This window comes from Microtus pennsylvanicus, chromosome 1 (genome assembly GCF_037038515.1).
Source record: "Microtus pennsylvanicus isolate mMicPen1 chromosome 1, mMicPen1.hap1, whole genome shotgun sequence".
Lineage (NCBI taxonomy): Eukaryota > Metazoa > Chordata > Mammalia > Rodentia > Cricetidae > Microtus > Microtus pennsylvanicus.
The window spans coordinates 91,635,683-91,658,883 of NC_134579.1; the positions used below are offsets into that span (position 1 = coordinate 91,635,683).

The 23,201-nt window shown below is 47.2% G+C and overlaps 1 protein-coding gene across 17 annotated transcripts in view; it reads right to left on the reverse strand.

The window, feature by feature from the left end:
• Trrap (transformation/transcription domain associated protein) overlaps positions 1 to 23,201 on the reverse strand; it is a 103,082-nt gene that overhangs the window by 41,489 nt on the left and 38,392 nt on the right. For 11 of the 17 annotated variants that reach the window (XM_075973349.1, XM_075973340.1, XM_075973331.1 and 8 more), the window contains exons 28-49: positions 22,003 to 22,099; positions 21,331 to 21,452; positions 20,913 to 21,083; positions 19,832 to 19,900; positions 17,200 to 17,253; positions 17,051 to 17,071; positions 15,447 to 15,566; positions 13,584 to 13,703; positions 12,291 to 12,455; positions 12,030 to 12,211; positions 11,340 to 11,538; positions 10,848 to 10,976; positions 10,203 to 10,469; positions 8,687 to 8,893; positions 8,421 to 8,579; positions 8,196 to 8,327; positions 7,397 to 7,507; positions 5,941 to 6,087; positions 4,477 to 4,690; positions 3,755 to 3,880; positions 924 to 1,070; positions 88 to 290 (exon numbers count right to left, since the gene is read on the reverse strand). In XM_075973349.1, the coding sequence (XP_075829464.1) occupies positions 88 to 290; positions 924 to 1,070; positions 3,755 to 3,880; positions 4,477 to 4,690; positions 5,941 to 6,087; positions 7,397 to 7,507; positions 8,196 to 8,327; positions 8,421 to 8,579; positions 8,687 to 8,893; positions 10,203 to 10,469; positions 10,848 to 10,976; positions 11,340 to 11,538; positions 12,030 to 12,211; positions 12,291 to 12,455; positions 13,584 to 13,703; positions 15,447 to 15,566; positions 17,051 to 17,071; positions 17,200 to 17,253; positions 19,832 to 19,900; positions 20,913 to 21,083; positions 21,331 to 21,452; positions 22,003 to 22,099 (3,162 nt within the window). The remainder of the gene's footprint in view (positions 1 to 87; positions 291 to 923; positions 1,071 to 3,754; positions 3,881 to 4,476; positions 4,691 to 5,940; positions 6,088 to 7,396; positions 7,508 to 8,195; positions 8,328 to 8,420; positions 8,580 to 8,686; positions 8,894 to 10,202; positions 10,470 to 10,847; positions 10,977 to 11,339; positions 11,539 to 12,029; positions 12,212 to 12,290; positions 12,456 to 13,583; positions 13,704 to 15,446; positions 15,567 to 17,050; positions 17,072 to 17,199; positions 17,254 to 19,831; positions 19,901 to 20,912; positions 21,084 to 21,330; positions 21,453 to 22,002; positions 22,100 to 23,201) is intronic. The other 6 variants (XM_075973367.1, XM_075973377.1, XM_075973387.1 and 3 more) reach the window with 2 other exon arrangements.

Here is a 23,201-nt window from a genome sequence, read left to right on the forward strand (position 1 = left end):
CCTTATTCCACACAGGTCAGGAAAAAGAGTAGGAGGGGACTGCTTCCACATTCCTGGGTTTCAGAGAAAGCCAACCTGGCAGCTTACCTGATTGGCTGCCATTGGGGAATTATTCTTAACCCACTCCTCCACGATCTTCACCACAGCTCGAAGGATCTTGGCATCTGGGGATTTCTCGATGAGGGAAGTCAGGATGGTCTGGATGAAGTTCTTCCGCATCTCCATGCTCATCACCGCCAGCCGAGTCTTCACAAGCTCCAAGCTCAGCATCACCAGCTCACTTGTTCCAGCTGTGCAGAGAAAGGACAAATACCTGGGTCCAATCCCTACAGATGCACTTAAAGGAGCCACTGCCCTGCAAAAACTGCTTATGAAGGTTTTCACTCTAGGCCTTTTCTGAAATGTCACTTCTTTAAGACTGCATCTTGCAAAGTACCCTCTAGCAGCCCCAAACACAAGAACGGGGCGGGGGGTGACAGAGTTGATGGAGCCTGCACAGGCACCCCAGCCTCTCCACATCCTACGTGAAGCTACTTGGCACTTGGGTCCTGGGGGAGCCTTCAGCAGCCATGGGAAACACAGCACACTGCTACCGCTCTCCCCCTCCCAGTTGGTAGGAGCCTGACGTAACTCTTCAGAAACAGGAATTCTGAGTAGGCACTTTGTCGTAAAGTACTGCGATAGATAACTGTGGTTGTGAAGGTTCACATGGACTCGCCACTTTCGGTTGCTTTTCATTCTCACACCCTCAAATTTTAAACTTGATTTTTGGTCTAAGCCATGTTTTGACTTTAAAACTCTGCCACAAGAGCCTATTATCACAACTTCACATTAACCGATGTTCACGGTAGTGTTCAAACACAACCTGTACTGCCCAGATGACCCCCAAAGTCCGTGGAGTAAGAACAGTCCCAGGCTGCCACCTGCAGTTGCTTCAGTGCTCCCAGACGCTGCCTGAGGATTTAAATGCTCTCGGACCATCTTCTGGAGGGAGCGCATGAAGACAGAGATCAGCCTGTCGATGTAGCTTGGGTTGTTGCAACAGGCCGACTTGAGGATCATAAGTGTCCCTGCAGGGCAGGAATAGCAGTGATTTTACAAAGACATAACAGCTGTCCTGGGGAGACAATTCCATCAGTACAGTGCCTGCCTGGCATGCCGAAGGACCAAGTTTGATATCTCATAGCCAGAAATGGGGACAAGCAATTGTAATCCCAGCATTGCAGAGACAGAAGACAGGCAGGTCCTGGGCCTCACATACACGCAAAGTAACAGCAAAATTAAGTAACAGAAGTGTGCTTTTAAAGCCATCAACTCTGCCAACTCTAAAAGCTCCTGTCTGCAGGACACTGTTCACATTCTGAAGCATGAACTGTCACCCTGAATCTTAAGTTTGCCCACACTACCCTACCCTCCAGAGTCGACTTCTGTGCTTCAGTACAAAACATGCTTCCCTGCTGGGCGGTGGTGCATACATCTTTAATGCCAGGACTCGGGAGGCAGAGGCAGGTAGATCTCAGTAAATTTGAAGCCAGCCTGGTTTATAAAGTGAGTTCCAGGACAGCCAAGACTGTAACACAGAGACACCCTGTCCCTGTCTCAAAAACCAAAAAAAAAAAAGAAAGAAAGAAAAAAGAAAAAATTCTTCCCTTCAGTTTTGGATCTTAGGCTTTGACAAATTATCCTCTGTAAAGCTTTTTATCCCGTGATGTTTGGGAGAAAGTAAAACAGGAGCAAAATCCTTAAAAGAACAACAACAACAAAGATCTAGCCTATCTGAACATGAAAATTTTTAGAATTTATTGCGTGCTTCTATGAAAATTGCCCAAGATCAGAACAGGAACACTGAGTGAGCTCTTTAATAATCATCTTGACCCTGAGAGAACTTGACTCCTACTCCTGGGTCACATCAAAGACCCATCAGAGGGCATCTGTCATTTACAGGTGTCAACATCCCAGGTGTGGACAATTTCAGGCTTGTCCTTGTTTAAACCTGGTTCTGCACAGCAGCCATTGTATAGTCAGCCTGATTTTAAGCCAGGTAACCGAATCCATGCTGAATGTGGGATGTGTTGAGGCTGGAGAGATGGCTCAGTGGTTAACAGCACTTCCAGAGGACTCAGGTTCAGTTCCCAGCACCCACATGGGCAGCTCACAATTGTCTGTAACTCCAGTCCAGGGAACCAGGTACTCTCATACTGACACACATACAGCCAAAACACCCATGCACACAAAAGAAAAAAATGGAATGTATCCTGCTCTGCTCTCCTCTAAGGACATAACAGTGACAGAGCTAAATTCACCAGACAAGGAGGACCTTGGCACAGCCAATCACCATGAGACACCCCAGCCTGTAGTCACCTACAGAGCGAGGGAGAGCCCATGGGGGTCACCCTACAGAGGAGGGAGGCAGGGCCCATGGGGGTCACCCTACAGAGGAGGGAGGCAGGGCCCATGGAGGTCACCCTACAGAGGGAGGCAGGGCCCATGGAGGTCACTCTACAGAGGGAGGCAGGGCCCATGGAGGTCACTCTACAGAGGGAGGCAGGGCCCATGGAGGTCACTCTACAGAGGGAGGCAGGGCCCATGGAGGTCACTCTACAGAGGGAGGCAGGGCCCATGGAGGTCACTCTACAGAGGGAGGCAGGGCCCATGGAGGTCACCCTACAGAGGGAGGCAGGGCCCATGGAGGTCACCCTACAGAGGGAGGCAGGGCCCATGGAGGTCACTCTACAGAGGGAGGCAGGGCCTGTGGGGGTCAGCTCTTCTTTGAACACCTTGGAGAAGGAGCAAGCAGAGATGCTCCTTTACCTGTGATAGGAGTCAGAGCACACAAGATGGCCCCACTTAAAGTCACACAAACCAATCAGTTGGCTCTAGAGCAGCCAGGTGTGAACAGGAAGACAGACTGATTAAAACAAATACACCCAGGCCCTGCGTTTCAGAGAGCAGCCAGTTTAGGAAAGCAGTACGTGTCTGTGACATTAGCAACTGAAACCATTTAGAACACAGGTTCAGACACAAGCATTTGTGTAACAAGTGCGGGTTACGGATCTTTTTATGTATAGAAAACAAGATATAGGGACTGGGAAGATAACATACACACATGCATAAACATAAGAAGAAATAAAAACAGGGCTAGGCAGTGGGGGTGCACACATTTTAATTCTGGTACTCGGGAGGCAGAGGCAAGCAGATCTCTGAGTTTAAGACCAGACTGGTCTACAGACCGAGTTCCAGGACAGCATGGGCACACAGAGAAACCCTGTCTTGGAAAACAAAGAAACAAAACCATCTCTCCAAAAAAAATTAAGTTAAAAAAAAATACATGCCAACCTATTAGTACTTACTACTAACGAATTGAGAGGTTTAGAGGTAACTTTTCTAAGAATATTGATTTCCCAAGTTTTACACAATGACATTAATATGACAGGGAAAAAATTATGGTAGCAACCCAATTCTAAGGACTAGAGTGGTAAGGGGCAAGGCGTCTAAGTTGGACTTCTGGGTATCTGGGGCAGTTATTCAGCTGCCCTGATTATCTAGGTCTGTCTTTCTCAGACACAGCCCAGGAGGCAGCAATTCACCCACCAGTGCACGGGCAATCTTCAAGTCAAGAGTGCACTGGGGATGAGCAAAAGACAGAGGAGGAAGCACAAGTGACGGACAGAACGCAGAACCCAAGGCAGCAGAGCCCCCCCCCCCAGGCTTTCCCAAGACAGCTGTCCAGGGAGCAGGGACCACAGGTACTCACCGAAGAGTTGCGAGGGGTTGGCGTTGGTGGCCTTCTCATAGTTAGTGAGCCCCTCGTAGATGACCTTCCCAACAGCTGCGTAGAGGCACTCCAGCTCTTCGTACTTGGAGGCCACGCTGGAAGTGCCTGCAACGATGTGGGGCAGGGAGCTGGGGTCAGGGCTTTAGGCTGCATAGTCCCATAGATCAAGCTCTAACTGTGGAGTGGGCAGCACAGAGCCTTTCCTTACACAAGACAGTGTGCGCCTTGTGGTCACGCCAGTGAGGGCAACTCTCATCCTGACAGCTCTAAGTACACTTAATCAGAACATGCACAATTTCAAGGAACCAGCTGCTCAACGTTCGTTCTGATACCTCAACCTAACTTCCCTTAAATAAATATCTGAGAAACAAAACCAGCAGATGAAGAAATGAATTTCAGAGAAGAAACAAAATAACACGTTACTGCTAAATTTTCAAGTCAAATAATGTTTTAAAAGAAATTGAGAGATTGGTCATGGTGGTGCATGCCTTTATTCCCAGCACTCAGGAGGCAGAGGTAGGTAGGTCTCAGAGTTCGAGACCAGCCTGAGCTACATAGTGAAACCCTATCTCAGAGACAAAACAAAAAAGTAAAGTCAGGAGTAAAACAGAATGGAGTTCTCATTACTGAGCATTCTCAAGCAACAGTCCCAGGCCCAACAGTCTCTGGCAAAGGAGAGGCATGAGGGAAGGGTTGCTTACTTGGCTCTGTAGGGAAAATGCTCATCAGGCGAGAGAGGAGGCTGTGGACGGCTCGCAGCACTTTGGTGTTCCCACAGGTCATGCAGGCGGCGATGCCCCGCTGCAGGGGCTTGAAGCTACTGAGGATGGCTGGTGACTGTAGCACAGTTAGCAGGAAGTTCAGCACTTCCAGTCCTGTGCAGATATTCCCATAGTTCACCTGGTTCGGCTGCTCCTGCAATGGGAAAACAGGCCACTCTCAGGTGAAGGAAGTGGAGAGATGCAAATCCACAGCTTTGAAACTGGATGTCATCAAGTATTTGGAACGAAGTAAAAAGCCAGTGAAGAATGAAGATGGGTACCGCTGTCACAGCATGTAGCCACCATACACAGCAGGACTTTTATAAAGCTGCATCCTAAACAGAATGTGATCTAAAATTTAGTCAAACCTCTTTAAAATGTCATTAAGTTTGCTCTAAAACGGAAAGGTATTAGAATGCTTCTGTTGGCCTACTTACTCAAAATACAAAAAATCCAGGCCAAGGAAATGTTTTTCAAATTGTATCATGTAACCAATGTACTAGATGGTTGTATTACTAAAAATAAAAACTGTTTGCAGGAAGCATAGGCATGGCTTCTGGAAACTTCCATTCCTGTAGTTTACACACATCATGTATGTACAGTTAGGTCCCAGCAGTTGCCCGGGAGCAAGGCAATGCTGTCTGTGAACTGGGCTATAACCAGAAAGCCAGTGACTTTTTCAGAAGGGCAATGAGGAATTTGGACAGCCATTAAGAATGGGACCTTCGGTTTGACCATGAGCCCCTTGTAACAGCCTTTTAAACCTATGACAGCAGTGTTTTAATTCTTTGTGGACCCAAACAGCAAATATCTATGCCAGGTCTTTTAAGTCCAAGAGTGAAAGCTTTTGAATTCCATCAAACAACTGGACAAAGGGAATCTTAGATGGCAGCGACATGATCCAGGCTTTTGCTGCCATCAGAAAAACCCAAGGATCAAGGTTTCCAGGTAAACAAGACACAGAGATAACCTGGAATGGAACCAACTCATCAGCTGCCTACGCTGAGTCTACTCAGGGCTTAGTCCATTGAGAAAATATTTTACAAATTGTAACTTATTGTAAAGAGTGTCAGGTTAGTCAGCCACAACAGTTATACCAAGCCAGCAGCGAAGTCAACATAAGATGTGTAAAAAAGACAGAAAGAAGAAAGGAAGGAGGGAAGGGAGGAAAAGGACGAATAAGGAAAAAAAAGAAGGGAAAGAGAGAAGACAGGCATGCCTTGAAATATGAAAGACACCATTGATCTAGTCTAAGCACTCTGGGCTGACTAAGAGAAGGTCAAAGCCATGCTCATCGAGCCACAAGTCAGAGTAGGCACATCTTAAAGCTCAAGTTTTAGACTCAGGCCCAGCAGAGATGTCCCCAGCCAAGTGACGGCACTGATTGACAGAGCCCATGCCTACCACGGTCATCAGCAGCTTGTCAAACCACTGTAGTTTGAGCTCGGACTTGCACCACATATCCGGTCGTAAAGCGGTCTTGAGAAGATTCACACAGCGACGAGAGAGCACCTCTCCAGGTGACCCTGCGGTGTTGGTGTTGTCATTGACCTACAAAATGCCAAGTGGTTGGTCACTGAACACCAGCTTACAGGTACAGGAAGAGCAGCGACGCTGTTTTCTCAAATGTCCCTGCACCCACGCATCTTCCGACAGCTGGTTTTCCTCCTCCCTCTGGGCCTCTTCACCCACACACTCCCACTCCCCTGCAGCAGGATCTGCAGTAACTGAGAGCAGGGTCTCTACTCCTCAAAGAGGGGTAACTGCACACAGAACCCCTCGCCCTGCAAGGAAACAGGGGATCTCCGGTTGAACACCTCGTGATTCTTCACAATTTGTGCTAATCTCTAGTATTTCACAAAACACAGTATCTTGCTCACAAGTTTTAAGGACTGAGGAACTGAGCCCCAATGAAGAAAATTAAGTTTTTGAGACTTCATGTCTTTTGGTGTTTTGCCTGTATGTATGTTGGTCTACCACGCACATGCCTAGTGCCTGCAAAGGCCAGGAGAGGGGGTTGAATCCTCTGGACCTGGAGTTACAGATGGTGAGTCACAATGTGTACGCTGGGAATTAAACAAAGTCTCACGGCACAGAGAGTGCCCTTAACTGTTGAGCCATCTCTATGGCACCACCACTCCGAATTCTTTTCTAAGGAAAATTTCATATTTTGGAATTTCTTTTTTGTAAAACAAAATGACAGGTTTTAGAAATAGATTCCCAGCAACCCTGTGAGAACGTAAATACCAGTATGATTGGTGAGTCCAAGCTATAAGCACTCCTACAAGGAACTGAAAGCTGCACAGATCCCTGCAGACTGGCCAACTCAGTGCCATGAGCTATGCACCATCCCCAACTTATATAGCAAAGAAAACAAGGAAGTGATTGACTGACCAGGATCCCTTAACTATACCAAGACGCTGCAAATTGTAAGATATGTTGGGCTGGGGTGCCTGGGTGGTTAAGGGTGCCTGGCATCAAGCCTGATGACCTGAATTTCCATGTGATAGAAAGAGAACTGACTCTCACATGTTATCCTGTGACTTCTATGTGACATATTGAATACATGGTAACTTTTTTCAAGTCATGCCATTACTTCATTAACGCTGAAAGGAGAAATCAGGGGGCAGATTATGCCTACCAAAAGAAAGACACAGGTATCCGAATGTGGCACACACCTGTAACTGCAGCATTCAGAAGGTTCAAGTAGGAGGAGTGTAAATTAGAGGCCAGCCTGAGATACAGCAAGCTCCAGAAACAGAAGCCAGACACAGTATGAGAACCATCTGGCACCAGGGCAGCAGATACGCTCTCAGGCCCGGTCACAGACTCCATGCTGCAGGGTTCTGCAGTACCATACCTGGCAAGCCACTCGGATGAGGAAGTTTACCACGGTGTCCGTGTGCTGCTTATCAATGGGCTTGGCAAGAAGAGAGTCGGCTCCTGGCAGGGACTGGCTCCTCCCAAACACCTAGGAAAGGACTGTCCTTTAAAGTGGGAAGGGACTCCACAGCCAGCACCTCTCATGGAGTGCGGACTCATCCTGCCAAATGTTCCCAGATTCTGGGCATGAAGGAGTCTGGGGGCAGAGGATCTCTGCTGTGTGAACCTTACAGTCCTGGCAGGGCACATGACTTAATGCACTAACTGGCAGTGAGGCGTGATGACTCATGCGACAGCCAGCCAGAGGGAACACGGCCGTGAAAAGATGGAGCCAGTGGCGAGGGAAGAAACTGACTCTTGGCAGAAACGTTAGCAATAGCAGAATTAAGTGCAGAGGAGGCGTGGGGTTTCTGTGCAGGAAGACCTGGGATATGAGCCGCCAGCCCCTCCCTCTACTGCTGAGCTCTACTGGAGCGAGCGCTCCATCACCAATTGTTCTCAGCCCCTCTCTGGTAGAGTCTGGGCTGTGCCGCACCCCAGCTTCCTCTTGCGGTCTTTATTGCAAGTAACCAGCAGACTCCTGATGGTACAAGCCAGTGAAGAGGAATGTCAGAAAATGGGAAAGACCTCCAGGAAGTGCTGTGCCCTGCGATTATTCTCAGTTCCCAGTTGTCTTTTGAGTAGTTGGCTCAAGAATGCTCAAAAAAAAAACAGGGTAATATAGGCAGAGTCCCAGGAGGACAGCAGGTAGACCCAAGGAAAGCATAAGTTCTTACTGCACTGATGGCCCCGGTGGCTGCCCTGAAGCGTTTCACCTCCTGCGCAGAATCTACAGACAGTCCTCTCTTAATGGACGACACAGAGTTGACACCCTCTCCACTAGAGTTTGGGTCCATGTCAGAATCCGGCTGGAAAAAAGACACACCAGACTTTACTGCCCGACTACCAGCAGACATGTAAGGAGCCCAGAGAGAGGTGATGGCAAAGGCCAACAGCCCTACCTGCTGGTCCTTGATCCTCTGCAGTTCCCACTTGATAACAACCTCAGACAGGTCCACAGCCAACCGCCTCTGCTCAATGGTGACACTGGGAGTGAAACCCAGCCTCTGCATGGCACTGACCATGTGCTGTACCAAGTGGTGCCGCACCGGGTAATACACCTGCAGACACAGGGGCCAACACCACATCAGTATTCCTATAGCGAGAGTAGGGGCTCGAAGCCAGCGTCTGAGGCTGCACCACACACGTCTGCCGTCCCTTTACATACTTTAAAGTGCTGCACGATGAGGTGAAGAATGTGCACCAGCTGTGGGACCGTGTGGCCTTCCTCCACGATGATCTTCCTGGTCCAGTGCGTCAGCATCTGGTGTCCATCCTCCATGCGGGCTGGCACCGCTGGGGTCAAAATGGCCATCGCTTGTCTCACAATCGCTCGGGCTTCCATTGCATGAGCCTTTAGAAGACTGTGGAAAACCTAGAAAAAGAAAAGTTAGTTCTAGGGGATCTGATGCCCTCTTCTGTTCTCTGTGTACACTGCACAGACCTGTGTGTATGTGTATGTATGTCCTTCACATATATGTAAACACACGTGCACATATATCATGTACACACACACACACACACGAACACACACACACACGCCAAAATCTCATACATAAACGATTTTTAAGGTTGTTTCATAGGAAGGTCAGATTTAGAAGCCTATGAGTCAGCACAACAAAAGCCACACAAGCCTGACAACTGAGTTTAATCCCTAGAATCCACACAAAGATAAAGAAATCAACTCACGATGTGGTCTTCTGACTGACACGTGTGCTGCAGCATGTAAGCGCCCCCACATACATCTCTCTCTCTCCAACACACACATGAACAACAAAGTAAAATTAACAATGCAAAAGAACCAGAAAGTCACATGCCCTGAGCAGGGGTGTCTGAGGAGACACGAGCAAGGCTGAAAAGGGACAGAGCAACTAGGGAGAGCAAGCATCCTGGGATAGGGGTTCACATTGTGGAGTTTGCCTTTAACACCCTCACAGTTTTTCAGTGTGAAAAACCACACACCAACACAGATTTTCAGTGTGGTAAATACACACTGACCAAGTGCACCCCTTGGTTATAAACACTGGTGATGCTCCAGCAGAGGCAGGAGTGATGGGGGAAGTCCTCCTGTATGTGGTGCTTTACTGGTTGGTGAATGATGTTTTGGCCAATGGCTTAGAGTGAAGCCAGGTGGGAAATTCAAACATAGATATGTAGAGAGAGTAGGCGGAGTCAAGAGACGAGGAGACAGATACCGGAACCTTACCCAGTAAGCCACAGCCTCGTGGTGATACACAGATGGACAGAAGTTAGCTAGAAATATGCATGAGTCATTGGCCAAATGGTGTTGTAATTAATATATTTTCTGTATGACTATTTGGACGTCCCAATCTGGATGGTTGGGAATGGAAGAGCAGTCTCCATACTACACAGGAGGATCCCTGCAAGTTCCAGGACAGCCTGGGCTAGAGTTAGAACCTGTCTCGTGAACTCCTGGGTTGTCCTCCTCAGTCCCTGTCATCCTCAACTGTTTTGTTTTCTATAATTTTGAGTATTTATTAAGATAATCCACTGTTTTTAATAAGGCAGGAATGTTTGCCTCCCCATTTTTTTTTTTTTTTAATTTTTAGTGGCTTTGAGAAAAGATGAGAGGAAAGGAGCAGATGAGACTGTCCAGAGAACACAGAGTACCCGTGGGGGAAGAGATAAAAACACGAGAGACAGGAGGGCATCCTGTGAGGCACCTGGAGGACGATTTTCTTATGGATGGCGAATTTGGCAATGATGTGTGCCAACAGCAGGTGCCCGCTGTATTTGCAGGCAGGATCCACACAAGCCTTGGAAAGCAGACAGGGCCACGCGAAGGTCATCAGACGGCGCAGTTTGCTGTTGCGGTTCTTGTTGTTGTCATGGATGTGGTGGGGCGCATGCTCCACCAGCAACGTGGCATACTGCAGGAGGTAGATACGCAGGGAATCCAGCATATCTGCTTGTTTCTCAGGGTCCAGGACCTGACACGAAAGCAGGAATTCACTTTAGATTTTTATTATGATCATACACAAGTCTTTTTTTTTTTTCATACACAAGTCTTATCCTTAAAATTAGACCTTAAAAATACTCTTTTGGGATCGGGAGAGATTGCTCAATGGATAAAGACACTTGCTGCCAAGGCTTACAACCTTAGCTGAAGTCCCATAAACCACGTGGTAACCTCAAATTGCCCTCTGACTTCTGTTTGTCTGTATGCACACACAGACACACATGACAGACACATACACATCTGGTGAGGGTAACCCCAAGAATCTTATTCCCACAAACCCCTACCACAGGCATACACATTCACCCATCTGCAGGGGTTCGCCACACAGAGGTGCTCCTGGGGACACCACCTTGGTTATAAACACACTGGTAATGCTCTCTGGGTTGTCTCCTTCTGGATTAGGAGGTCCTAAGAGCTGTTCTCCTTCCCCCTTCTCAAAGCTGTACAAGAAAGCAGGATTCAAGATATGCTGCAGAACCTAGGGAGTGAAAAACACAAAGCAAAACAGCTGTGCAAACTTCTATTTAGGGGGTGTGTGCAAAGCAGAAGCATCCTGCACCATCAAGTACACTGTATAGAGCAACTGTTCATCTTGACTTCCAGTCAAATGCCAACTGCCAGGGGAAGCCTGAAACTTGAGGAAGAGTGCCAACCTCAGTCTGGCTTTCTCTCCTTCCTCAGACAAGTTATTTCTAAACACACGGCAAGGCACACTGGTTCATGCAATGGCTTCAGCAAGACCACTCATCAGGCCCACTATAAGAGCCTCTGCAGAGCTGCGGCTCATCAGGAAGAGGAGCTCCAGCACCTGCTGCCACCTCCTGTCTACAATGGGACTAACCTTTGCTTTCAGCTCATCTCCAAAGTTGGGGTCATTAAACTCTACGAAGCGGAAGAAGAGGGCACGCTTTTGAGCGATGCTGTAATTTTTGGGGATCTCTTCTTCCATATACTCTTTCAAGAAGGTCATGTTGCAGAGGAAGCGACCAGTGAAGGCTCGGAGTAGCTGGAACAGCAGCTCTATATCTCCATAGTTCCTTCTGAAGGGCCAGGACAAAGAAGAGGTTGGTGTAAGGTTAATTCTATAACTATACAGAACTCAGACTTGTGCCTTTTCAGTTTTCTTTTCCATTTTTCAACTGTGTGGCATGCATATGTGTAGGCATGATTTTGTCAGAGTGCAGGAGGACCATGGTTAATGTCTGGAATCGTCTCAGATTGTTATTCTATTTTATTAGTGGAGGCAGTCTCTCTCAATCAAACCCAGAACTCACTGGTGAAGGATAATCTTGCTAGCTAGTTTGCCCTGGGGTTCCTGAATCTGCTCTCTGCCTTCTAAGGCATGAATTACAAGCAGGCTGCCACACCCACCTACCATTTCTATAGGTTTCTGGGGATCTGAACTCAGGTCCTCATGGATCCACCCTCTGTAACAAATCTGACCACACTATCCAAGGATCCAAAGACGAGGAACATTAGGGACAAGGCCACAGTGCAGAATTTTGGGCAGAGAAGAGGCCAATGCACCCACTTGCAATAGTTCAGCAGACAGAAGGCCAGAAGCTTGGGCTCTTTCCAGTTGGTGGCAGCCATGTTCTCTTTGCGGTGTCTTTCTTGAAAGGTCTCGCTTACCCACACTCTCCTCAGCTGGCTCACCAGAGAGTGCTGATTGGCCAGCCAGGCGTCATCATTTTTAACTATGATGCTTATGATCTGTAAGAAAGAGGCAAGTATCAGGGACCTGCAGCTCAGCTGAGCGAAGGGGCTTTGGGCTCTAATGCAGATGCCCTACCTTGATGGCCTGGAACTGGAGGTCCAGGCGCATGTTACTGGTGCTGGGTGAGCCAGGGCGGACTGCCGTCTGTGCTCCACCAGGCAGCAGCAGAGTGATGAACCTGTTGGGGTTTGCTGCCAACACATCCCTCAGAGGTCTGGCATCTTTATGTTTTAAGAAACTCTGAAAGCAAAAGAATGAAGAAGCTGCTTGGATCAGATCAAACTCACAAAGGTGGGAAGATACAATTTCTTCCATTCCTGGTTGGTCATTTCTTCAAAAAGGCAAACAAAAACAAAACATGGCACCGTTTTAGAAAAGCTGTTGCTGGCTGTGAGTGGTGGAGCTCAGCTTTAACCCCAGCACTCAGGAGACAGAGAATAGCCAGTCCCAGAACAGCTAGGGCTACATTATCCCCTCCAAAAAGTTAAAAAAAAAAAAAAAGATACTGGGCTGGAGATATGGCCTAGCTATTAAAAGCACTTCTGTTCTTCCTTCCACAGGTCCTGAGTTCAAATCCCAGCATCCACATGGTGGCTCACAAACATCTATAACCGGGATGAAGAGATCCCAGGCTCTCTTCTGGTGGGCAGATGTACATGCAGACAAAGCACCCACATACATAAAATAATCTTTATAAAATATTAAAAGATGTTTTTAGGACCAACATTCCATCTCAGTGGGTAAAGATGCTGGCACTGAGTCTGATGACCTGACTTTGAGTTCTGGGACCCATTGGTAGATGGTGACATCCAATTCCTGAAAGCTGTCTTCTGAACTTTATACATCCACTGTGGCATGAACACATGCATAAACACACACATAAACAAACAGTAAGAAAAAAGTGATGGTTCCCAATATCAATCCTACTTTCTAGTTGTGAATTTATATTTATTTATTTATTTATTTTTAAGTTACTTATTTATTTGGTTTTTCAAGACAGGGTTTCTCTGTGTAGCTTTAGAGCCTATTCTGGAACTCACTTTGTAGACCAGGTTGGCCTCAAACTCACAGAGATCCTGCTTCAGTCTCCTGAGTACTGGGATTAAAGGTGTGCTCCACCACCTTTCGGTGGTTATGAATTTATAACTCTAACTGTTATTTGTTTGTTACAACCACCAAAATCCTCCCAACCAACTTATGGGTTGCAGCTTTGAAGACATGATCAGATAGCAACCATGTTCCTGACACCCACACCTGCGAGAAACACACAGTCAGGATACGCAGAGGTGAAACACAAGTCCGTCAGAGGCCGAGCACACTGGCTGACAGCACTCTGTAGGAACCCACTACAGTCGCACAGGTTCCTACCATGAACATTCGGCTCCACTGGGGGTCATTCAATGTTGCTTCCATCATGAAAAGTTCTACTGTCTGCGAGGGATGCCGCGTCAGAAACTTGATAAGAGGCTCTCTGAATGGGCTGCCCGCCTACAAAACATAGAGCAGAAATGCAACCCACACCATCCTTTTCAAAGACCTTCCAGCCATCACCATAGTAACAAGGCAGCCCCTCCAATCACACCATAATTAGGTATTAATACCAATATCCTTATACTGTCAAATTTTCTCAATAAAGCATTTTAACAAAATGAGCCAGGCACAGCAGTGCAAAGGATGGCTCCAAGTTTAAGGAAAGCCTGGGATATTTAGCAAGTCCTGCAAGTTATTCTTTGACATCCACATTTACACTGTGGTATGTGTATGCCCACACAACACGCAAACAGGCAAAAAAAAATGATGTTTTCCAGTAATTGTTTTGTTTTTGTAGTTTTTCAAGACAGTGTTTCTCTATGAGTTCCTGGATACCCTGGAACTCACTCTGTAGACCACGCTAGCCTTGAACTCACAAAGATCCGCCTGCCTCTGCCTCCTGAGTGCTGGGATTAAAGGAGTGAGCCACCACTGCTAGGATGTTGTTTTGTTCTTTAAAAAGACACATGATGACCACAATCCCAGACAAACACTCCTCTCAGTCTTAATCACCAAAGCTTTTCTTTATAACTAACAACAGCGACGCAGAGACTTGGGCAGCTCAAGGTGCCAAGATTAAGAACAGATGAGTGAGTGCTCAGTCCTAGCAGGACTTTCCCACCCCGAGACACACGGCATAGCCCATGTGGTGGTGATCTTATCAGCGGAGCCTGGCAATAAACCGTCAGCATGGATGCAGGACTATTAGCTACTGATGGATTTCGGGAGATGGGGTGAGCTGGAGGTACATGATCTTCATGACTGAGATGACTGGTGAGCGCAGGAGGCTCCAGTGCATCGTTTCATGCCTGTGGTCACTAGGTTGGTTCTGGTTAAATTCGATGGGCTACAATAAATAAAGACACACAGAAAAGGGACTAAAGGTAGGAGGGAGAACTGACAGGCGTGGGAGAGGGAAGAAAGGGTACGTAGTGCACAAATGTACACGTAGGAAATTGGCAAAACCCACATTCAATTATTTTTTAAGACACAAAGTCTAAAAACTCAAGAAAAAAAACATCAAAACTATTATCAGCCACACAGCCACAGGTGTGTTTGCCCATGCTCCAGTTCACACGGGTCTTTTAACAGGGTTATGAAAGTGGTCAGGAAAACTCAGCGGATCACAACACAACAGAACAGAAAGACAACACAACAAAACCCCATGAAATTGGTGGGGGATGGAAGGGTAGGTATGCTCAGAATGTATCATATAGTGGTGTAGGAGGTCCTTCTGTATCGGTATTGCTCTCATTAGTTAATAAAGAAACTGCTTTGGGCCTGGTGACAGGGCAAAACTTAGGTAGGTGGGGAGACAGAACTGAATTCTGGGAGGAAGAAAGCAGAGTCAGAGAGCTGCCCTGGAGACGCCAGGTTAGACATGCTAAATCTTTCCCGGTAAGCCACGACCTCGTGGTGAACACAGATTAATAGAAATCAAGATGTTAAATCAAGATGTGAGAGTTAGCCAATAGGAGGCCAGAGCTAAAGGCCAAGCAGTGTCTTAATTAATACAGTTTCTGTGTGGTTATTTCGGGGTAAGCTAGCCGGGTGGCTGGAACAAGGGGCCCTGCTTCATACAACAATATAGGGTATAAAACTGTCAAGTGAATACATTTTAAAATAAATAACAAAACAAAAATACTACAAGCAATAGATGGAAGCAAATCAGAATCAATCCTTAGTCAGAATTAACCGTACCTCAATCAGCATGGCGCGCTCTGTCTTCATTACAACCTCTAGCAAAGGTTTGACCAGCGTTTGAGGTGCAGCTGGGATCAGATGGAAAAGGTTTATAATCGCTGAGCAAATCTTCATTTCCTAATAAAGGAAGCCAGAAACCATGAACAGGTCGATCAGTTCTGTGACTGGAGGAGAGTACTCGCTACAGACCCTACTACCGTCTAGCTACATTCACAAGGCTGGCCACTGAAGCAAAGAGTGAACACGGAAAAGCCACAACTTACCAGACCTGTTACATCACAGCTGTTTTGTCTTGAGGAAACTCACTGCCCTCGACCTTCATCTCATCTGTCTCTGGGGGACAGGGCTCAGTGTGCCTCGTGTGTTTACTATGCCTTTGGTTTTCAGAACACTGACAAGTGTCAGAGCCGACCCTTCTCAAGGAGGCACGGTGTGACAGTGCCATCCACTCATCACGTGGATTTCTAAGACATCATGTTCTGAGAGCACAGACTCTGACTGCACTGGCGCTGAGCATTTGTCGGCCAGGCTGGAGACAAAGCTGACAAATGGTCGTGCTGGGCCCCGTCCATGTGGGGCTTCCTGAGCTCTGCTCGCTAGCACGTGCACACCATGTACCGGTCTGCTCTGAGGGTCAGTCCCACACCCCAATCTCAGGTCAGGTTTTCTTCTTCTGTGAAGGGATTTCTCCCTGGTCGTGGGGCAAGGGAAGAGCCCAGAACGCCACCATGTACCATGTGTGAGTTGTGTCTGGGGCTCTTAGGGATAAAATGGGGATGAGCTTGACGCCAGGATGAGATGGCGCTTAAACATCAAAGTAGGTAGGAACTAAGCTGCAAATAAATCGCTCAGTATCATCTCACTCCACTTCATATTTAAGTCTTTAAAGAGAGCATATTCTCTCCCGAAGTAACATTAAAGAATGGTAATTTATGCCACAGAATTTTTTTTTTAAAGTAGGAATATTGAAAAATTCTCCTATGCTTTCTGTAAGACTGCAAGAAGGCATTATCATCCCCATTTTACAGAGGAGGGAAGCTTGGCTCGACTGCCCAAAGACACAGTGCTGTAACTGTATCAGTGTGCGGGGGCATGCAAGAGAGCCTGTGTGTGTGTGTGTGTGTGTGTGTGTGTGTGTGTGTGTGTGTGTGTGTGTGTGTGACAGCTTCTATCTAGTCTGAGGGAACTGGTGAGCCGTCAGTGTGACAGACGGTGTAATCGTTCCCAACTTGTAGCAGGCCTGGATATCCCATGAGGACTTTCTTCTCAGGAGGCTGCTGGAGGCTTGCGCTTGTCATGGACGCTAGGACAGGGGAGTTTATTCGGTTTTTAGCTAGCACTGAGAGACTGCAATTCTGACACACAGAAAACACGAGAACTTAGGATCTGGCTTAAACGTCCTAATAGAGAACATGCTTGGCATCCGGACAAGTCACAGCAATGATACTACGACAGCTCCGCCACAGACAAGACAGTACAGGTCACCGCACTCAAGGGCACAAGGCACTCTGTCCACTACAGGATCACAACACAGCTAACAAAGTCACGGCAAAACCAAATGCGACAACAACCCCCGCCTGCAGCCGCACTGCAGTTCTCACCTCTACCCCTTCCATGGCAGGCTGAACCAAAACAAAAGTCACAGCATGAAAACACGGGCAACCAAACAGGAAGGAGAAAAGAAAACGGAAAAATCAAAAGTGTTCTTCACATTGCAAGTCATAACTGACTTAGAGAAGGTTGCTCTCACCTCAAACTGACAGAATGGAGACAAGGAACACCTCCCGCACTCTGAAATGCTCTCCTGAGGATGGGGAGGAAAATCATCTTTTTCTATTGATGTCATTGACAGAGAAACTTCCCACATACTCCAAGACAGGCAGGGTTATTGGGGTAACAGGACAGTACAGGCACGATAATCAGAAAGCACACAGTAGTTAGACGCTCTGAAGCGGAACACGCCTTCCGCCCTCACATGTCAACAGCCCTCGGACAGGGTTCTACGCTGGGGCTCTTTCCTAAACCACAAGTTAAAATCATGGTTTCAGAATTCTTACCCAAGGAGAAAAATGGTAAGACTTTGTTGTATGCAAACGGGCTTTAAAAAGACTTTCTTCTCAGAGTGAATAATTCAGGATTTTATGTCAAGTGCTGAAAGAGTTATAAAAATAAGGATAAATTCTTTCCCAGTTCAGCAGGAGAGAAGCAGGCAGTGCAGCCTCATCTGTCAGGCATGTCTAAGCCCCCAACCCATGAAGAACAGTTGGCCATTGGTGTAACCACCTCCACCCTGGTGTTTGTCAACTTGAGACCGCCTACTGTCTCAACTGAGGGGCTGCCCACATCAGTCTGGCCTATGGGCATATCTGTGAGGAACGGCTTTGATTAACTGATATAGGAGTACCCAGCCCAGTGTGGGTGGTACCATGAGAACTAGTTTGGGAATAAGCCAGCAAGTTCTGTTCCTTTGTGGTTTCGGCTTCAATTTCCTGTCCTGACTTCCCTCAGTAATGGTCTGTAAGCTACAAATGGCAATAAATCCTTTTCTCCCTAACCTATGTTTGGTCAGAGTATTTTATCATAGCAACAGAGAAAAAAACTAGAACATCCCCAGATACGGGTTATGTGGTCAAGAGATCTCTGTAAGACCAGCACTGTGCATGTGTGCAGAGATACCACACGTGGTCCTGTATAGGCTCAGTGTCAAAAAGATAAGGCCATCCAGACATGGAACCTGTCCAAAGCTCAATCCCCAGAAATCAAACTGCAGAGGAGCTTGTGTCTATCTTTCAATCAGCTATGCATATATTCAAATATGGCATCGCAACTAAGAGCTCAAGAGCTGAGCAGTGACCTGGCCCTGGGTGGAAATGATGAAGCCATGGTCATCCACTTTGCCATGAAATCCAATGCTGTGGCCTGAGCTTAGGAAAAGGCCATCAATGCAGAGACTGCTCTGCCCTGCACAAGGAGAATGTCCCATGCAAGGGGACTGGCCTGCACCCCTGCCTTCTCAATCCACAGCTCCAAATAACATTCTATACAAGTTCACAGTATTGTTTTAAGTCAATAGAAGTCATTTACTTACATATTAGATTTCTGGCTTTTTTTTCGTTCTTAAAACATTTCTTAGTACATTCGTTTATTGGATGGCGGATACACCAGGGGACGTTGTGAACATCGGAAGACAACTTTCAGGTCGTCAGTCCTCTCCTTCCACCATGTGGGTGCCAGGGACTGAATTCAGATTGTCAGGCTTCGTGACTGGAGCCTTTAAGCAGCTAACCATCCCATGGGCCCTCTGATTTTTGGAGAGTTAATTTAGATGTTTACTCTAGAAGATCCTGTTTATTTTTTAAGGTCTGTGTGAGCATCTAAGGCACGAGATGGGAGGATAAGCAGCAGGCTGGCTGCACCCATCTCCAGGGCTCAGGCTCCATCTGCTCTCTCTGTTCTCCTACATGACCTTATTTGACTTTTAAAACACAAGTAAGAAATCTTACAATGGTCCTTACGGCAAAGAAGTTTTAAATACTGATTGAGATCTGCTTAGCTGGCACCTTAGAAGCAATAGGAACAGGACACCAAAAAACACTTTGAATATAGGACGTTCAAAACAAATGACACAGTAAAGCCAAAAACCAAAAAATTTCCAAGTTGGAATGAGGCAACACATCCAACAAGGAAGAACAAGGGACAAGAGCCATGACAAGTGGGGTTCTGGAATTAGGGATGCTACTATAAAATGTCCCACCAGGTATCACATTTAGAGAAAACACTGAAAATTAGCATATACAATTTTAGAATCAAAACAGCAAGAAATGAGCATTTTTAAGAGACAAGAGGCTTTCAGGACAGACATCAGATACTTAGGAAGACTTAGTTATAATAGTTTCCCCTAGAGACGATGTAAATTTGCTGTGTGTGCTAGTCATTTAATTTTTAATGACCAGCTGAGGTGTGAGGACGTTGTTCCTAGAAAATACCCATGCTGGCATTTACGGAATGCTTTATTAAGTCTCAACGAACCTCTTGGTTTTTATTGGGCAATTAATTAGACACCAGAAAGTGATGACCAACTACTGCGTGAAGGAAGCAAGGGAAACAAGAGCTGTGGAGCTGAAGGACCTCTATGTAACAAACAGAGGCACACTGCTTAGAAGGGACTCGTAGAGTGGAACCACACTGCGCACTTCTGGAAAGCTGGTCGACAGAAAAGCAAAAGGGAAATTGTAAAGAAACATAACGGAGTTTGTTCATCCACTAGGAGCAATAAAGCACACGGCACATCAACTGTAACCTACGCCTGGCGGGCATCACGGTTAACTGCCAACAACAGCTGTGCAGCATGGACCCCTCCCAGAAACAAGCTAGCCACTCACATTTCCGTCACTCCTCTGGCCGCCTTTGTGGGTGATGACCACCACTTCCATCCACTTGCGCAGATGTTGCTGTTGAAAAGAGAAAAAAAAGAAACCACCCTCAGACACAACTTCATGAGAAATCCTGCCCTTCAGCAGCAACCTGCAGTCACTTGATTTCCTTGTATTTAACAGCATCACAATCTCCCATTACAGAAACAGACTAATCACCCAGCAAGAGGCATGACAGGTGTGCGGTCTTGTTCTGCAAACAAAAGGCTAAGCTCCAGCAGGAGAGACCTGACCCAGGCAACACAGTTTCCAGTTGCCATCAGTTCTCTGGATCCTGTGCCGGACTGGGGTGGAAGGAGAGGTGGACAGAGACTCCATGTGGGCCAGAGTGTCAAGGAGCCTGCTGTGTACAAGACAGTGCGAATTCATCAAAGTAGTGAGTGGAGGTTGGGGATGAGGGGCCCTTGTAGAGCCTGGATGTCTAAGAAGAGACCGGAAGGAGAGGGTGTTCTAGGAAGGTGAGTGCCAAGGGCTCTGCCAGCTACTGTGGCTGAAGGGACCCCAGGGAGGAGGGCAATGTGATAAACATGAATTCCTCTATCAGTGGCTGGAGAAAGGACTTCATTTGGGCATCTGCTAGTGAGTGAGGATTAGTGAGGCTCAGTGACACCGGGCAGAAGCCTCCGAGCAACCATAAGATATAACGACGCACTAACGGGCCAAGAATGTGGATGACTGAAAAGTATGTGCTACGACAAATGCCAAACCCCTGGAAGGACACACAGGCTGCCCTAAGGAGGGGGTGCCGGGGTGAGAGAGAAACTGAGTAGTTTTCCACTTTTTGGAATTTTTTTGTTTCAAGTTTTTTGAAACAGGGTCTCACAGTGTAATCCTGGTTAGCCTGGAACTCACTGTGTAGACCAGGTTGGCCTCAAGCTTACCACAATCCACCTGTCTGTCTCCCAAGAGTGGGGAGACATAACGGAGCACACCACCATACCCAGCCACCTTCCGCATTTCAACAGTGTGAATGTTGTTCTTCTCATTTATTCAGTGCATTATGGAATAAATTTAAACCCATTTCGCTTACCATCATCTGATCACAAAACTTATCATTGAAGGAATTGGGGAAGAGCCGAGTAACAGAGGTCAGCCGATTCACGACATTCAGGGTCAAGCTCCGATAATCTCCCAGCATCATCAGCAAAGGCCGCATGTGTGTATGAATCTGATCTACTTCTATGGTGGCACCTTCCAAAAACTAGTCAAAAAGGAAAGTTACCCAGAGAAACAGGCGGCAGACAAAGTAACAGAATGAACCAACTCCACAGGAAAGGTCAGTCTGCCCTTGGGAGAAGGGCATTAATTTCAGGCTTCCCAGGAAGCACTGACCGTCTAGAGCTCAGCCTTACTGTGTTTCAAGATTCAGTATGACATGGGCAGAGATGCTGCAGCTCCATGCATGCTGACCAGACAGGCCCAAGGACTGCAGGTGTGGTCACACTCACCTTCCGCATGCAGGCTTCTCCGGCCTCCTGCAGCTCACTGTTAGTGGAGTTGAGGGCTTTGAAGAGCGCGGCGATGATTTTCTCCCTGGACTGAGGAAGGTAATTGCAGGCAGCAAGGGCATCTTCAGAGAGAAAAACGAGAACAGTTTTTATTATTCACCCAAGAAACAGCTCAGTAATTTCCTTCTCTGAAGGATCCTACCAGGCACAGACCTCCCTCCTGTTAGCTGCAGAACAGAAGAGCTGGGTTTGGTGAAGCAGGCCTTTAATTCTGGCACTCAGAGGCTGGGCAGGTGATCTGGTCTACTGAGCAAGTTCCAGGAAAGGCAAGCAGGGGCTACACTGAGAAACCCTGTCTCAGGACGAGCAGGGGGTGGGGTGGAGGAGCAGGGCGGGTTCTGAGGCTGAGAGAAATGGCACTATGTGGTGAGTATGACAGTTCTCTTAAACTAGAACGTCTGATTTAGGAAATTCACAGAATAAGGGTTTAATGCAGAACAAAAGCCCACTTATTAAAGACAACACGACTTAAATCCTAACTATGTTGGTACAACTTGACCAACACAATTTCTGACTCTCTTTAGAAGAGCATTGAGGACTGACATTTTAGAATGACTATGCCGGAGGACCAGCCTATGCTTGGCAGCTGGATTCTCACTGGCATGCACTTACTTAATGCTGCAATCCGTAAAGGCACCAGGGACGGCAGGCTTTTGTAACAGGGCAGCTTCGTCAGAGCCGAATCCTCGGCCTCACACAAATTCAGCAGCTGACAGAGAAAAAAGAAGCTTTCAGTTCACCCCACTTCTCCCGGGGAACGGAAAGATTACAAGCTGCACTCAACACCAATTTGTCACACACACTGAAAAAATTCATCCAGAAACAACTCAAAGCCTAAAGAATTTCAACAACCAACAGAGGCCCTGCTTCCTTACCCCAAAGTCAAACTCAGTTAAAGCCACCTGGGTCACACCTGATTGGCTGCGGTGTCGCCAGTTTTCTGTCAATCCTACAACAGCTAGCGCTTCCCCAGGACAGACAGACAGGCCACAGTCCTTATGATGATTTGCTTTAATTCTCAAACTGGGAAGAGTCTCAGTAGGGCAGGCCTGTAGGAACTGCCTGATAGCCTGATCAAGGCAGCACCAGCTCCTGGGCGCACGCCTTTCTCTCTGCTGACTGTGGGGTGACATGACTAAGTTCCTGTCTGGAGCTCCTAGCAGCGACAGACCACAACCACAACTATGAGCTAAAAATGCCCTTTTCTCCCTATACTGTCCTTTGCCAGTGTTGTTTTTATTACCACAACAGTACAGGAAAGGATATAGGGGCACACCAATGGTCACTGGGAAGCCCACAAGCTCTAAATCCACACTCGGTGGCACACAGGCACCTAAATGTCTAGCATCTAAAACACCATGTGCCTTTCCTATTACTATTTCCCCCTTCTCCCTATGCATGTATTAGAAAACTGGCTTTCAAGCTTTACCATTTCTTTTAAAGGTTTACTTTATTTTTACTTTTTTATGTGTACGCGTGTTTGCCTGAATGTATGCATGTGCATCACGTGTGCCTGGTGCCCAAAGAGGCTAGAATAGCGTTGTATTCTCTGCAGGTGGCGTTTCAGACAGTTGTGAGCTGCCATGTGGCGCATGTGCACACGTACATGATAATAAGTCATATATTCAAAATCAAGTTGGAATGTAACCTGTAGATGCTAATCCAAAGCCAGGCAACACTGGGTACCATGCTTCCTTGGATCCCAGGAGCAACACACCTGCTGCAAGTGCCATGCCAGGCTACAGCCGGGTGTCTCTGCAGCTGCCCAAGCCTCTTCTGGAAGCTGCCTGAGCTCGAGCACAGGCTGGCCC